This window comes from Propithecus coquereli, unplaced genomic scaffold, assembly GCF_000956105.1.
Source record: "Propithecus coquereli isolate 6110/MARCELLA unplaced genomic scaffold, Pcoq_1.0 Scaffold470, whole genome shotgun sequence".
NCBI classification, from domain to species: domain Eukaryota; kingdom Metazoa; phylum Chordata; class Mammalia; order Primates; family Indriidae; genus Propithecus; species Propithecus coquereli.
In genome coordinates, this window is record NW_012150508.1 from 529,392 (window position 1) to 546,446 (window position 17,055).

General features: G+C 41.8%; 1 protein-coding gene across 2 annotated transcripts in view; it reads right to left on the minus strand.

Moving 5' to 3' along the window:
• The window catches only part of EXT2 (exostosin glycosyltransferase 2), a 126,180-nt gene that overhangs the window by 101,966 nt on the left and 7,159 nt on the right, over positions 1–17,055 (minus strand). For both annotated transcript variants that reach the window (XM_012655326.1, XM_012655328.1), the window contains exons 3-5: positions 9,487–9,682; positions 7,497–7,636; positions 4,616–4,709 (exon numbers count right to left, since the gene is read on the minus strand). In XM_012655326.1, coding sequence (XP_012510780.1) covers positions 4,616–4,709; positions 7,497–7,636; positions 9,487–9,682 — 430 coding nt within the window. The remainder of the gene's footprint in view (positions 1–4,615; positions 4,710–7,496; positions 7,637–9,486; positions 9,683–17,055) is intronic.

Genomic DNA, 17,055 nt, shown 5'->3' on the forward strand with positions numbered 1-17,055 from the left:
GTGACTTCTAAGTTACTGTGACTATGAAAACCAAATAATTCAATGCGTTTTAAGTTGTGTACAAAGAAGAGCCCCCTTGTAGGGGCTCTCCTGTAAAGCCCACGAACCTCAGTATACGCACGTATATTTCACTGTTTTGTGGCCTCTTCTGCTCTCTTCTTGATCCTGTAGGTCAGGACATCACATGCCTGGGGTTTTATTTTCTTAAACAGACATATTTTGGCTTTTTCCTAATCAGCCCACTGTATCTTCAAGTATTTCTCAGCAGCACAAATATTTGATATGCTTAATAGGAAAATACGAAGGCGCATTGATCAGTGTAATAGACTGAAAAGATATTTTAATGTACCCCGAGTATTAAAGGCTAGAGAGAAAAGAAGATGCTGAATCTTTCTGCCACCTCAAAGGCTCCTAGTCAATCGAGTACAAAGAAGAGTTCAAAGGCAAGGCCGGCTCCTGACTTCCACCTCCTAGTGTGGCTGAGGTTAGAGGTCACTGCTGATGGAGCCACTGACCAATAAAAGAATGTTTGGAAATTCTACTCAACAGATAAACTGGGGATCCATTTACACCTTCCTCCCTATCCACACAAACATTTCTAACGATACAGTCTAGTGTCTATCCAGTCATCCGAGACCCTAGATCGTATACTTTTTCTTTGTGATTCAAGGGAGATTGGGGGATATGAATGTTCCATCTGACTACAAAAAAATATTTAGTTGCATACATCTGCCTTCCTTCCAATGTAAGAAAGACGTTGATGGAACTCCTATCTTTAAGGCCTACCTCAAATGCTACCTCTCCAATAAATCCAGCCTGACAACTTTAGCCCAAACTTTCTCCCTTCTGCTTCAGACCCCTTATGTATTTTGGAAAATTGGCACCATCTTCTCAACTTTCATTATGCTCCTACTTACATATCCCCAAGACAACTATTAGCCCTTTGTGGGTGAGGATCACAGATATCTCATTATCTCTCATAATCTCTCCCTGAAAAGCACCAATTAGGGCTTCAATAAATTAATTAACTAGTTAATTAGCTCAAAGGACAATAAAAGGCCAACTGATGAGTTAGCTTTACACTGTTTTTTAACTTACCCACAAAAAACCCGATAAGCCCCCACTAACCTGTCCAATGCCACATGTGCCAGCACTGCTCACTGGTAGTCCTCCAGAGTAGATACCAGAGACACAGGTTGTACTGTTCTTCAAAAATCTTAGCTTAACTACAGCTCTTCCTTACTTTAGGCTCTAGCCTTGTATTGAACTTTACGGCTGCTCCATTACCACAACTAAGGTCAAGAGAAGAATTTTGTTTCCTTTCCTTGTTAGGCAGAAGGTCTTTCTCCCTTAGTACATTCAAATGCCCAAGTCACGACATGGACTGTCACCACTACGGCCATCAGATTCTAGCTGCAATACCTTCCTCACCAAAATCCTACCTCACATTTCTGAGGTCAATTCAGAAACTTTACCTCTATCTCATCTAGGGAAAACACAATCCTGTGCTAAGCACTATTTCTTCTCCATCTGAAAGAACGGGTCTCTAGAGAGCCGCTATGAAGACAATGTCAGTGTGAAGCACGAGAGTGGCTCATAGCACTTAGGATTTCTTGGAAAGATTTAAATACTCAGAAGGAAAATGAGTCACTTAAAAGTGGATGGAGACCTCTGCTGGCTACAACTGTCCATGCAACTCCCTTAAGCTAGTTCAGAGTCTGTCAGCACACTAATCAGACCCTCTCTTCATTCTGACATATTATCTACAGGCTCTAAGTATCAACCACTGATGTAACAGGCTTTCCCCTAAAAGTTTATGCCTATCTGACAAAAATACCCACATCTGACCTCCCTAAAGAGAATTCATTAAGGTGTAAGAACTTTTCAGAATCAGGTGTATGCTATTTTTTTAGTTACTCCTACCAAGGTCAGGTTAACTCAACGGAAGGTAAACAGAGGCAAAATGAGAAGCATATTTTGGAAAGAGCATATTTTGTTATAAAGCAAAAGAACTCTCCAATCTTAAGAGAGAAGAGACATCAACAGAATAGTGGTTCTCAATGAAAACAATTTTTCCCTCCCCACCTCTCCCCTAAGGGGGACCCTGGCAATGTCTAGAGACATTTTTGGTCATCACAACTCGGGGAGGGGGTGCTACTGGTGCCTATTAGTTGAATGCAGTCATCCTTTATATCTAACTGGGAATTGTTTCAACCAGATAATCTCGCATTTAGTTGAGATCAGTCCAGTCTAGAAATGTGGGATTGAGAAGAAAAGAAGTCATTTTGGGAACACAGAAGACTCAGAGAAAGGGGAGCAGGACAATGAGGCCCTGCAGAGGAGAGCCCTAGAGGGAGAGCAGCATAGGGAAAGGACATCAGAGAGCAGAAGAGAGAGTTAGACAGGGGGCAGGAAGTGCCAAGACTGCCTCTCTTTTGCAAGCTGGCATAGTGGAGGGCATTCGCCACCAGAGGAGGTAAGTGGCCCTTGTGACTAGAGCTGTTCAAGGGAAGAAGAGACAGCCACTTAATTATTAATGTCAAGAATAATAATATTCTTGCAGGGAATAAGAGTTTCATAGAGTTATTTAACAGCTACACGGAACATGAGAGATGGTTTAGCCAACCCCTTCATTTCAAAAATGAGAAAATGAAAGCTGAGGGAGCTTTGGTGACTTTTCATGGTGATACAATTCATAAGGACAGAGCCAGGACCCAAACCCAAAGACTTTTGACTCCAAATGTGTCTCTCTGCACCCAAATAACCTAAAAGTGTGCTGTTTTAAAATGACCCGCATTCATTACATCTCTGCTGTTCCATGATTCTGAGCCTACCACTGAAAATGACCTGCCACGCTTGTCTCAGAGCTGTGGTTCCCACACTGTGCTCCTGCGGGACAACAGCATTCTGTGAGCTGGCAGCAGGTGCCCTACTCTGAAAACCAAATGATTCCCTCTCCCAACTTCAGGGTGGAGGGGTGGGGAAGGAGAATTTGCTCATTTTTACCACCCCAGTTTTTTCTTAATCTTTCTAGACTAGAATCGAATATAAAATACTATCTGATTTAGCATATGATTCTATATTTAGTTATGTTACTAAATCAAGATGTCATCAAAAGTAACAACAAAGAGCACAAACGCTATGACTCTTCATGGAGCATTTTGTTCTACATAAGTTTTAAAAACCATAGGTTTAGACTGAAAATCTAGAGATCTCTAGACTGATTTTCTGATTCACTGAAAAGATGCGATCAGCGTGAAGTAACAATTGGGAACTCCAGAAACTTAAAATCATCATGAGGATGCCATGAAGAAACTGCCGGGAAGCTAAATTCAACCTGTGCTTTGTGTTCAAATCAGAATGCCAAAATGCTGTGCAGCTGAGGTTCCTGAGGCCCAGGCAAGGCACAGACTTCGTAACCCGCAGGGCTGACATTCAACCCAGGTGGTCTGATGTAAGAACCTACAGACTTAATCAATGCATGGTGAGAAGTTCAGTATCATAATAAAAGAGAGTGGACTGAATGCATCCACTAATATGGCAATTAAGGGGACTTTCTAAAAATAAGGTATAAACACCCTCAGATGAAAGAGTGGGAGAAAAAATAACAGCAACAAAATGTGGAAGCTGAAAAGTAGAGGGAGAAGTGGTAACTGACACTAGAGCCCAAGAAAGCTGCACCTTAAATCAGCCGAGAAAAACCCGATCACACCCGCAGAACTGCAAGTGGGGGGAAGGTGGGGTTAAAGCAGGAGGAAGACTGCAAATGTGTTTAAGAAGCAGCCAGAACCCCTGACCCCCTCCCCATTCCACACAGCCAGGCGACAGCCCTGCTCTCATCCAGGCAGAAGCCTACAGCTCCCTCTTCGTCTCTGCCTGCAGGTAGCGGTGCCAAAGTACAAACAGGGATGCACCCACTTCATCACCCACTTAATGGGTGATCCACCAAGCCTCTTCCCCTGCTCCTCTCCTACATAGATAATTTTTTCACCTTGCTTGACATTCAAGCCCAGTTAAATCTCAGGAGAAAGAAGGGAACCAGGACTAAATGGGACACCCAGGGGAGTACTTCAGAGAGCTGGTGAGCAGCCCAGGGAAAGGGAGCATCAGAATATGGAAGAGAGATTGGGAAAGGGAGGCAGGAAAATGGCAAATACTCAAGGGGAGAAAAGAAGACCCCTTAAATACAAAGGCCATCTGAACTGGGAACCTCAGCCAGCTTGTCCAGCGACATTCTCGTGGTCGACAGCCACACAGAAGCACTGCCCTAAAATGGTCCAGCCTCCATGGCTGTCTTAGTCACTAAGACTGTCACCAGCTGTGACTACAAACCTTCCAAAGAGTTTCAGCTTTGCACCTGAAGACATCGCTATGGTAAACCCCTAAAATCTCAGTAGGCTTACCTCAGATGAGTTCTAAAATCTCTGATGGCTAATATTGCAAACCAAATAAAATGCAACTCACTCAAATACTGCTCTCCTATCATTTAAGTCTGATTAGTTGATCTGGTGGAGGAAGACAATCAGCTGCTGTTCCTTGTGTCCACGCGGTCAAGGTTACCATCACAGCACCCATGTCACCTCCCCAACAGGGCTGCTTGGACTTGGCCTCTTACCTGTCTCTGCATTTCTTCGATCTGTCTCTGGGGGATGCTCTGCAAAATACTGTACACGTCTGACATCTTTTCTTCTGGCACAACCACAGAAGCTCTGCAGACAATAGCAAAACAATTTACATATGTACAGCCCTTTACAGAAAGTCCTGCTATGTACAGTCTTGTTTCGTTCTCATGAGCAGAAACAATACCCTGGACCTCCTTCAGCCCCACATCCCTTGCACTGAGCATTCTCTCTCTCCCCCCTTTTCTCATAGCCAACCTTCTCAAAGGAGTTGTCTTACCAGCGCCATCTTTCCACCTCCCGCTCACTACTCCTTTTATCTTTCATCCTGCCTCTGCTCCACTGGTGTGCTCTAGCCACACTGGTATTCTCTGCCCAACATGCTCTGCCCAACCACAGGGCCTTTGCACGTGAAATTCCATCAACATGGTACACTCTTCTTCACTGTCTTTCTGAATTAACAAATACTTTTCTCCTTTAGCTATCTACTCAAATATAATCATTTATTCAGCACATACTTATGGAAGCCCTATTATTAAAACATGTGCTAGGCCCTGGTAACACAACAGTGAACAAATCAGACAAGGAAAGTGAGAGAGTAAGCCGGCCATGAGAATGCCCCAGGAGAGAGCATTCCAGGCAGAAGGATTAACAAGCGAACAGCCCTGAAGCAGCAGCAGAGCAGGCACGTTCCAAGAACAGCAAGGAGGCTACCGTGGCTGGAACAGAGTAAATTAACAAGAGGTAAGGAGAAACAGAGTAGGGTCACAGAGCCCCACGAGGGTCACCTTGTAGGCCACATAAGGTGATGTGCCTTTACTCTGAGATGGAAACCCATTAGAAAGTTTTGGCCAAAGGCATGCTATGATCTGATTATGTTCCAACAGGATCATTCTGTCTAAAGTGTTAGAACAAATTACAAGAAAGCAAGAACAGGAGCAGGGAGAACAGCTGGAGACCACTGCAGACGCAGGCAAGAGACGCTGATGAGAGAGGAGCCCATGAAAGGGATGAGAGGGCGGAGCCCACGGGATTTGCTAACAGATGAGACACGGTGGGCAAGAGAAAGAGAGGACTCGGCAATCACTTTTCCCTCATCACACTTGGCAGAGTTTGTAATTACATTTGTATAAATTAACCTACTAAAATCTAAACTCCACACCTGCCAACTGGGCTAATCCATTAGGACAGAAAGTGTGTCTGGCTCTCCTCACTAGTGATTCCTCAGCACCTGGTATATTACTGTCTAGCATACTGTTAGCGCTGGACAAACATTTGTTACGTAAGTAAATGATTTCTACTATACAGATGGGAAGGCTGAGGCCCAAAATAAGGTTAAATGATGTGCCAACATCACAAAGCTGGCCAGTTACAGAGCTGGTTACCTGAACCTAGGTCCTCTGACTTCAGATCCAAAGCCCTTCCACCACTCGTCCATAACTACCACTAATCAAGCAGATCTAGATTCTCATAGAAATGTCCTTACAAACTCAGCTGGGAGTCACCGCCTCTGAGAAGCCCTCACAAATCCCACTGCCAACAACAGCATGTATCTCCCTCTCCCTCTTCCCCTACCATCCCAGCCAGTCATGGCTGCATCTCATCACAAGATTTGGCAATTGCTGGTTTACTTGTCTATCTTCCACCACTAAACCATGAGCTTTCTAGAACAGTTTGGCCTCGATCATCTTTGTCTCCCTCTACCGGACACGGTGCCTAACAAATAAAAGGTACTCAGTAAATGCTTTCATAGGTGGATAAATTCTGGAAGTGGCTAGTCACTCCTCTAAGGTATAAAGAATCACTGCATACTCTCCTCTCTCAAGCTGAGTTAGGCTCCCTCCTCTCTTCTGGGCTGCCACGGCCCCCTGCATGCATCTACTATGGCGTTTACCACAGAGTATTAGAGTCGTCGGTTTGGCTTCCCTCAGTAGATTCCAGCCTCCTCAGAAACAGAGACTCTATGTTATCCACAACAGGCTCCCCAATCAACGTGAGATGAATGAATTAATTAATTAGTGCTATTTAAATTGTACAAGTGTGGTGATTGGACTTAAAATATCAAAAAAGTTAGGAGAGGAGAAAGCAATTAAGCATTTGAGGCAAGGACAAGACTGAGAGATACACAAATGGAATTAATTTTCAGTAATCTTCGACTTCCAAAGTCTTGGAAAAATGAAACACGAGAATAGGGTGCTATCCCATTAATTACAGTATTAATAGCCAACACCAAGCAGGATCTATTTTGGTCCATCTGTACACTAGTAATGTTCCTAAGCTTTCATCCACACAGAGGCTCTCCACTTCCAGCTAGTATATTATGCAAATTTGACAGAGATTCTAGAACAGTGGTTCTCAACTGTGGCTCAAGATCAGAATTACCTGGGAGCTTTCACATTCAGAATCCCCAGGGATAAGGCCAGGCATTTTTTTTTTTTTAAAAAAAGCTCACCAGGTGCATCTACTCCTCAGTCATAGTTGGAAACCACTGTTCTAGGCTAGGGGTGTAATCGTTTTCTGTTAAGGAGCAGCCAGTGATACTTTAGGCTTTGTAGGCCATACAATCTCTGTTGTACTATAATTACTCAACTCTGCCAACATGGCAGGACAACAGCCAGCCAATACGCAAATGAGGGGCCCGGCTGTGTTTCAGTAACACTTTATTTACAAAAACAGCCAGCCTGCAAATTTGGCCCACAGGTCTAGTTTGTGAACTGCTCTAGGACAATATACAAACTCTCCTGATAGAAAATAAAGCAAAATAGACTAAAATAGTAGTTCTCAAACCTTGGCATACATTACAATTACCCGAGGGGCTTTTTATTTCTAATACACATAGAAGCACTATTCTAGAGTTTTCTAGACAGTAATACCCACCTCTTCCAGTCAAGAACTTCAGAGAAAGGCAAAACGTAGGAGTCTGCAATGACAACTGGGACACAGCCGGCCTGTAACACGTCACTCAGTGCCGCCTGGCCCAGCCGAGCTCCACGAAGGACCACACAGAAAGTGGCCTCCTGTAGGAACATGAAGAGAGGTTGGGGATTACAAAACAGTTGTGCTGGTCCACTTGCCTTGATCTGGCAGACCTTATACTTCCCTCAAGGGCTGAAGCCAAGCAATACTGGGGCATCTTGACACAAAAATGCCAAAGATAACAACACCTCGCACCTGTAAGTTCTGAAAAGCTTAACTGGTTGCAATGTTTTGTATTTCCACTCTTCAGTGTTACTTCAATGTCACCACTACTGGCATTCTGAAAATGTTCAATACCAATGTCAAAGTCTCCCCCGGACATTCAACAATGTGACGTCCTACAGACGGGTTTCTTTCAGCCCTAGTGTGTACAATGTAAACGCACCATGGCACATTGTCTGAACGTCGCTTACAGTTCTTACCTCAGCCTACCTTGGAATGGAATTATTTTGTCTGGGAACTTCGGGTTCTCTAGGGGACCCCCTAAAGGGAGGGTATCAAATCTCTTTTCATCCTTCTACTTCCCATAGCAGCTAGCAGTGTGCTTTGTATGTAGAAGATATTCATTCCATGAATGCAATGCATTCGAAAACATATTAAGACTGAAATGTTCTATTTAGAAACAAATCTAACAAAAGCAAAATCTCAAAAAAATTTCTTCTTTCTTCACTCTCTCACACCCCCTCAATGTGGGGAATACTTGGGACAAAGAGAAGTGTCCAAGAGAAAATAGTGGCAATAGGTAAACCAAAACAAGGAGAGACTAATTCTCTAACATTCGGGTTCCCCCAGTTTTTGCCTCTTCAGAAGAATTTTGTAAAAGGTTTAAAAAAAAAAAAAACCCTATCTATTCTAAAGCTAGAGAAAGGAAAGTTCAGAAATAACTATAAAGAGACTCAATATTCCAAACTGCTCTGGGGATAGGTGAGAAAAGCAGCACGAGTGGAAGAAGACACTCCGCCACGGCGCCTGGAGGTGCAGGTGGAAAGCTCTGCCTGACCTCAAGAGTTGGCACCCAGATGTGGACACACATTGTGATAACCATTTTTCCGGTCTAGACAAAGGTTACTATAAATACTCCTGCTCGCATCACCACTGTTATCAGTCAGACATTCCACAGGAGATGCAGAACTTTTTGAGAGAAAGTATTTTAACAATCTCAGTATGGGCTAGCTCTCTGGAGATCCAAAAAAAAAAAAAATCACACCAGCTCCTTGATATTTCTCCTTGAACTAACCTGTGTTTTAAATATTGAAATGAACAAAGCTCAATTTCTCCTTTCCTAGCCCCCATACACTTGAAATGTCAAATATCCTGCTTATAAAATAGCCCCAAAGGGACTGCTTTGCCTATGGTTATGGAAGTACAGCCGTTCCCATGATGTAAGTAAAGGACTGGTAGGACATGCTAAGGATGGTAAGAACTCCCAAAACCAAAATGATATAAATGACCAAAAAAACCTCCCACTCCCAAGGAAAGCTGACTGTTGCCTTGTAGGCCAGCACGGCCAGGAGATGCAAGCTGCCACCTAAAAGAAGGGAATTTCTCTGGACTAGCTTATGAATACACGGGTAAAAACAAGATATTAATACATTTGCCTGCTTTGTCTATGTGGCTTCTTTGTAAATCTACCCGATTTGCATTTTTGAAGTATAATGCATATTTGAAAGGAGTATGAACTCTCATAGACCAAGCAGCTTTGCAGAACACAATGCACCACATATCCAAGCACCTGAAGGTCTGTATGTCCAGCAAAGAGCAGTGCTACATTTTCTTCCCTCTTTGGTAATTCTAGCTGCATGTAGAAAACAACTCCAGTTTGTTGGGGTCAATTTTGCCCTGCAAAAACGACCTCTACTGAGCCTTGAGAGAAAGAATGAATGACACTTACCTGCAGCACCTGGGGGTAATCGAAGACCTGGTGCTTGTGGCAGCGCTTACGCACAGAAAGGACGCCCTCTGAGAGGTTGGTGCACTTATCGAGTACTAATACCGACTCTCCATGTTTGGCCTGGAGGGCTTCCAGGTCCTCTCTGTACTCGGGATGGAGACCCATCTGAGACGACAGGAGGAAGTGTCGCCGAGGACTACAAGGGAGAAAAACAGGTGATTGGAAAATTGCAGCTGGTATGTCAGTCAAGGTAAGACAAACTTTGATATTAAACTTAGGGCAGTTAAGTGTTTCCTTATCAGTCTTCACATCCACTGATTATTTTTTTGCAATTACACTCTGTAGCATTAGTAAATATTTAACAAATTATATACCATAAAAAAGTAAAGTATGACTCACTCATGTTGAAATATTACACAATCATAAAAAATTGTATTTAGGAAGAGTCCCTAATATTGTGAGGAAATGTTCACAATATGCCAAGCTTAAAACTATGCTATAAATATGTGTGTGTATCTAGAGAAAGAGAGAAACTGACGAGTTGACTGGTCATTTGTAAAGAACATCAAAATGTTATCTTAGTTATATCTCAGGCTCTGATCTGAAAAGGAGCTGAGAGACGGCTGCGTTCCTCAAATAGGGATAGAAGGAATGCTGACGGGAAGCGCTGGCTGTCCAATCCAAAGAGTTTTGTGAAAGACTGCTTCTGGCTGTCAAATGGCATCCCTGTGCTAGGAAGAGGCTCCAGGGAAAGAGTCCCCATCATCGAGCCCACATCAACAGGAGGAAGACCGAATTGGTAGTTGAAAACAAGAAGGAGAAAAAACTGTTTCACCAAAGCATGAAACATCTTAACATCTGGACAGCAAGGATGCGTAAAGGAAAATGGAAGGAAGAAAGGGTTTCCAAGGGTCTAGTGCCATGTGGATCTCCACAGGAGACAAAATGTGAACAACACAGTTAATAAGCCTGAAGTCAAGGAGAAGATTTTGGGGAGACTAGATGGTAAATAAGTCCCTCCTTGAAGGCAAGACTCCCACAAGCAGAGAGGCTACACAGGTTGAGCATCCCAAATTCCAAAACCTGAAATCCAAAAAGCTCCAAAATCCAAAACTTTTGAGCACCAACTTATGCTCAAAGGAAATGCTCCTTGGAGCATTTCGGATTTCTGATTCCCGGATTTGGGATGCCCAACCACAAGTATAATGTAAATACTTCAAAATCCAAAAAAACCCTAAAATCTGAAACATTTCTAGACCCAAGCATTTTGGATAAGGGATACCCAACATGTATGGGCTGAGAGACCACTAGAAATCATTGTCAAAGAGAAGAATCATATAAAGCAGGTTCCAGGAAGAAATGAAATGCATATCATACCCAGAAGCAGTAGTCACTTAAATCCAGCTCAAACTGGTGCAGGCCAGGGAAAACACTGGCGATGTATCTCACAGGCAACGCCACCAGGCGAGCCAGTACAGCCAAAAGCACTCCTTCTAGACATTGAGACAGACTTTTAGATTCTACTCCCAGCCCTGGGTCTCAATAATTTTTCTTTTGTAAAAGCATTAACTTTCAGAAGTATGACTTAGTGATGGCAAGATCACATACAGGGAGCACTCTCAGCTCACCTCAAAGTGAACACTATCACCATTCAAATTATTTCTGAATCAAACTTGTCTGTTTAAACAAGAGGAAGATTTACAGTCAAACCCACAACACAAGCAGGGAAACCACCTTAACAATTAAGGCTATTTGAAAATGAAATGAACTGTCTTGTGAGGTGGTGAGTTTTTCAACATATATCAGAAAACTTCATTAAAAAGTTACAGTGAAAAGTCATACATCGAGTTAGAGATAAACGGTCTCAAAAGGTCTTTCCAATTCACAAGACCCTGGCTGTATGATGGAGCTCAAGGATGTTCCTGGAGCCTTTCTGTTAATATTTAAGTAGAGCTGATAGCACAAAGCCGGAGCTCTCCATTGTCCAGAATGATAGACACGTGGGACTCCAAGAAGGGTGAAGAGGGTGTCCGTGCAGGAGGGCGTTAAGTGTTTGAGTCCCAGATGGAAGAGGGCATTTCTGCGTGGTGGGGGTAGGGGAGAAGATGGAACACGTGGAATGTCAAAGCCCTAGTGGGCTGGGAGCTTCTGCTTGGGGGATGGGCTGGGAGCTTCTGCTTGGGGGAAGAGCAGGGAGATGGACTGGTGCAGGGTTTCAGAGCCCTAGAAGGGAGAAGGCGACTTCTGCACTGGGGGCAAGTGTATGGGGCAGCTGTGGCAATCCAGCTAGGGATGCTGGAGACCAAGTGGGGTTAGGAGGGCATCTGGGCAGCCCAGAACAGAGGGTTAGAGCCGGGGCAGGCTGAGAAGGGTACCCAAGTTGTGGGGAGGATGACGGCAATGACAGCATCACCCCAGTGTTGGAACCCAAGAAGTGTGAGGAAGGTGTCTGTGCTGGCGGCGGGGTGAGACAGCAGCACAGTGTGGGCGTCAGAGTCTGAATGGGGAGAAGGAGGGCATCTGTGCAGTGCAGGGGCAGTGGCGGCAATAGAAGTTTGATTACATGTAAGAAGAGGGTTGATCAAATAAGATACTGAGGATAACGGGAGCCAGATTCCTCGCAGTCAGAGAAGGCAGTTACAAATATGGAAAGAGAGCAAACCAGAATGCCCCTGCAGTGTTGGATGGAATTAGGGATACTGATATGAATGCATGGTTTTCAATATACATAAATAGACAGATATCTATCTTACAGATATAGAAATAAATGCATATGTTAATGTGTGGTGCTCAAAGAAACTCTTGAGTAAAGAAGAACTCTGGGTTAGATTTCACTGTCAAGAAATAAAGTTCTATGTCAGACATTAAGTTACCAGGATCACTGGATTCCCACTCTGTTGCTACTCCATTTCAACATAAGTGTGCAGATGTAAATGAGTCTAAAAATGTTCCCCCTGCTGCATGCTGGCTCTCCCTGACCTGACAGACGGTTGATGGAGTATGGCCATTTTAGCATTAAGCAAACAAAATTTTCAGGTCAACTTGTTTTTCTTGTAGAGACTAAAATTACTAGTTCTGACTTTCATGTTTCCTCCCAGCAGCGCTGACATCTAAGTTTAAGCAAAACCACGCTGAGAACTTGAAGTCTCCCTCACTAGTAACAGTTGTAAACTCCCAATTTAGTTCTTTTAGAAGGAAAATGACAAGAATTCCAGCTGAGGCCAACACAGCTGTGAGAAGAAGCTATCAATAGCAATAATCCTCAGCTTCCCATTGAAAAAATACTGAGAGAGATTTAAAATAAAAATAAAAACAAAACTCTCGCTATTCTGTGTAGCCCTCAAGAGATGTGGGAATTCCCTTAAATAGCAACTCTCACAAAGAGCAACAAACCCAAAATGCTGCCATGAGGTGGCCCACCCTGCCTTCTCCCGAGTTCCTGGAAGGGCAACAAGTCTGAAACTTGCCTTTACCTTTTTTTGTTTTGGGGGTGAGGCATCAAGGTGGGGGTTCTCTCTAAAAGTAACACACAAGTGCAGGGCCAGACTGCAAGCTGGCAGGGAAATGGAGGGCGTGGGCTCAAGCCAAGCTGTAGAAATGCGTCCACCGGCCAGCAGAGGTAGGATCACGCCCAGTGCAGCCTTTACCTTTCTGTGCTATCCTGAAGATAAACTGGCTTTGGGGTTATTGAATCACAGAACTTTAGAAACTAACAGAAACCTTAAAGGATCTAGTTAAAGATCTTAATTTCAAATTATATATAAAAATTGGAAAGATTAAACTACCAAGAAAATACCACCAATATAACTGTTTTAAATCTCTGAAACTAAATTATTTGAAAATGATTTTTACTGTTCGGAGTGGTTTGTTCTCCTTTGTTTCACTTTCACTAAATCTATTCTATTCAATGTTTTCTTCTCTGGATTAAATCTGAAGGGAATTAAGACTCGTAAACCAACACAAGAGAGCTAGATTATATTAGCGAGAATAGATAATAAAGAGAGTTTAGTTTAATGGTCTCAAGAAAGATGCGCTGAGAAAGACAGAGGCCCAGAGGCAGCGAGCTGTCCCGACAGATTGACTGTTCCTCACACGCTCACTCTCTGCCTTACCCCGGGTTTCTCGGCCACAGCACTGCTGACATTTGGACCCAGTATTTCTCGGTTGTGGGCGACTGCACTGTGCAGAACACAGTTAACACAGCAGGCCTGACTGCTGCCCTTCGAAAGGCCTGCTTATAAGTTTGGCTCTTGGCTGGCGTCTGGAAACCTGGATTTGGGGAGGGCTTCCATCATCCCCAGAACTGATAAGAGTAGCTCACTGTGCCCAAACTGTTCGCACAATATGGTTTATGCTGACCACATGCTTTCCTTCTCGGACTATGGAAGTTTGGCATGTGTCAGGCAAAGACAGCCTATACAACAGCTCCCAAGAAAAGTCCTGGGCACTGAGTCTCTGACAAACTTCTCTGGTTGACAACATCTCACAAGTGTTGTCACAACTTGCTGCTGGGGGAATTAAGCACGTCTTGTGTCACTCCGCTGGAAGGGGGCACTTGGAAGCTTGTCCCTGGTTTCCCTGGACTTCCTCCCATGCACCTTGACCTCTCCTGACTGTTTTGCATTCTTCCACTGTAATAAATCAGAGCCATGAGTATAATTACATGCTGAGTCTTGTGAGTCCTCCTGGCAAACCATAATACTGGAGGTAATCTTGGGGAGACCCTGACACATACCCCTACAATCACGACAGTCAAAAATGTCTACATATTGCCAAATGTCCCCTAGAGGACAAAATCATTCTCCCATTGAGAACCACCAACCTAGCCCAATACCTGGTCCAAATAGGCCTTCAATAAAGGCTCAACTTGAAGTGAACTGAACTAAGTAATTTCCAGAACAACTTCAGAAAAAAAAAGAAAAGAGTGAAGAAAAATTTTAATCACATAACTGACTTAATACATTAACTGCCATGTGAGTTGAATTTAACTCACTCTAGTTTTGAGCCTGGGGCCTCGTGAAGCATATGTAACTCACGTCTCTTCACCCTGGAAGCTGTGAGAACTATTTTTCAAGTTGTATATAACCCATGCACAGAAAACAATAAAAAATAACAAACTTTTTCATTAAATTAGAAAGGATTATTTTATTTTCGAGGTTTTTATTCTATTTTCACAATAAAACACCATGGCCCCAAGGAAAAAATTTTTTTTCTAGTGTGGCAGTCAATGTATTAAATCTAAGTAAATGCTCAGAGAAGCAGCGAGCAGAGAAGTAATTCTTTCCTTACTTACTACAGCTATTTATATCTCATGATACATAAATATACCAAATTAAGAGCCTATGCACATGACAGAAACTTATACTGCCCCAAAAGATACCAGTTGGGCTCACAGAGATCACCCTTTCTCAATTTATAAAAATCTAACTTCAAAACAGGGCATTGAACTCTATCAGTTTCGCTTGTCTATGAATTCTCCATAAGAATTATTTTTGTATTTTCATTTGATGGTAATCAAAAAAATTAGTACAGGCACATTTTTGCTCACATTTAATGATGAATATTGCTAAAAAAAAAATTAAATGTCCAAGTTTGCATTTCATGGGCTAAAGAGATGAAAGGAAGACAAAATGTAAATCATATAAAGCAAGTGTAATAAAATGCAAATAGAATCTAGGTGGTGCGTATACATAATGTTCACCATAAAATTTTTTAAACTTTGCTGTCTGCTTAGAAATTTTCATAATAAAATGTTGGGGAAAAATATGAATGATAACTCTGTGCCATATGAAGATAATGTCACAATATGCTATATAAAGGGAAGCTTCCTAGTGGTTCAAACTGAAAATGTGGTAAGGAAAAGTACTTATCACCCAGCATGCAACAGTATAAGCATGCCAATCCTAATGAATCTGTAATTAACTCCAGATTCACCTTAAAGATACAATTCCATTTCAAAGAAACAACCTCAGCTATCAAATTTAATTATGCTCATTTGCATATTATTAGTTTTGTAGATGTTTGTATTTAATTTGTAAATTTGTTTCAGTTTTGTAGTTGTATAAGCACAAGGAGTTTTTTTTTATTTATACTTACCGATGTTACATTATATCAAAAATAATTAAATTGCAAGGGGCCTTGAATAGTCAGAAAAACCTTGAAAAAGAAGAAAAAGTTGGAGGACACACATTTACCTATTTCAGAACTTAATACAAAGCTACAGTAATCAAGACAATGTGGCACAGAATGGATATATAGACCAATAAATTATAATTGAAAATCCAAAAATAAACCCATTTATTTATGGTCAATTGATTTTCAACAAGGTGCCAACACAATGGAAGAAGAACAGTCTTTTCAACAGGTGGTGCTGAGACAACTGGACAGTCACAAGCAAAAGAAAGAATTTGGACCCTGCCTTATGTTGCATATAAAAATCAACCCAAAATGAACCATAAATCTAAATGTAAGAGCTAAAACTATAGAACTTTTAGTAAGTATTAATCTTCATGTCCTTGGATTAGGCAATGGTTTCTTAAATATGACACCAAAAGTGCAAGCAACCAAAGGAAAAATAGATAAATTTGACTTCATCAAAATTAGAGACTTTTGTGCACCAGAGGACACTATCAAGAAAATGAAAAGCAATCCATAGAATAGGAAAAAATATTTGCAAGTCATATATCTGATAAAGGTCTAACATCTGGGATATATAGAGAATTTTTACAGCTCTACAATAAAAAGACAACCCAACTTAAAAATAGGCAAATGATCTGAATAGACATTTCTCCAAAGAAGTTGTACAAATGGCCAATAAGCACATAAAAAGATACTCAACATTAGTCATTAGGTAAATCAGATACTAGTAATACTGCACATCTACTAGGATGGATAGAATCAAAGACATAGACAATAACAAGTGTTGGCAGAAAGTGGAGAAATTGGAACCCTCATACATTGCTGGTGGGAATGGTGCTGCCACTTTGGAAAAGTCTGGAAGTTCCTTTAAATGTTAAACATAGAATTACCATACGACCCAGAAATTCTATTCCTAGGTATATACTCAAGAGAACTGAAAACACAGGTTTACACAAAAACTTGTACAAGAATGTTCATAGCAGCATTATTCACAATAGCTAAAAAGTGGAAATAACCCAAATTTCCATCCACTAATGAATAGATGAATACAATGTAGTATATCCATATGATGAAATACTATTCAGCCAAGAAAGAATTCAAGTACTGATTGTACGCTACAACATGGATAAACCTTGAAAACATTACGTTAAATGAACTTACTGTATGATTATATTTACAGGTAATGTCCAGAATAGGCAAACCTATACAGACAGAAAGTGGATTAATAATTGTTGCTAGGAGCAAAGATAAAGAGTGACTGCTAATGGGTACTAGGTTTATTTGTGGACTAATACAATGTTCTGGAATTAGGTAGTACTGCTGACGATAGCTGCACAACTTTGTGAATATACTAAAAACCACTAAATTGTACACATTACAAGAGTGAATTTTATGGTTTATAAATTAATGTTAATTAAAAAATAAAATAAA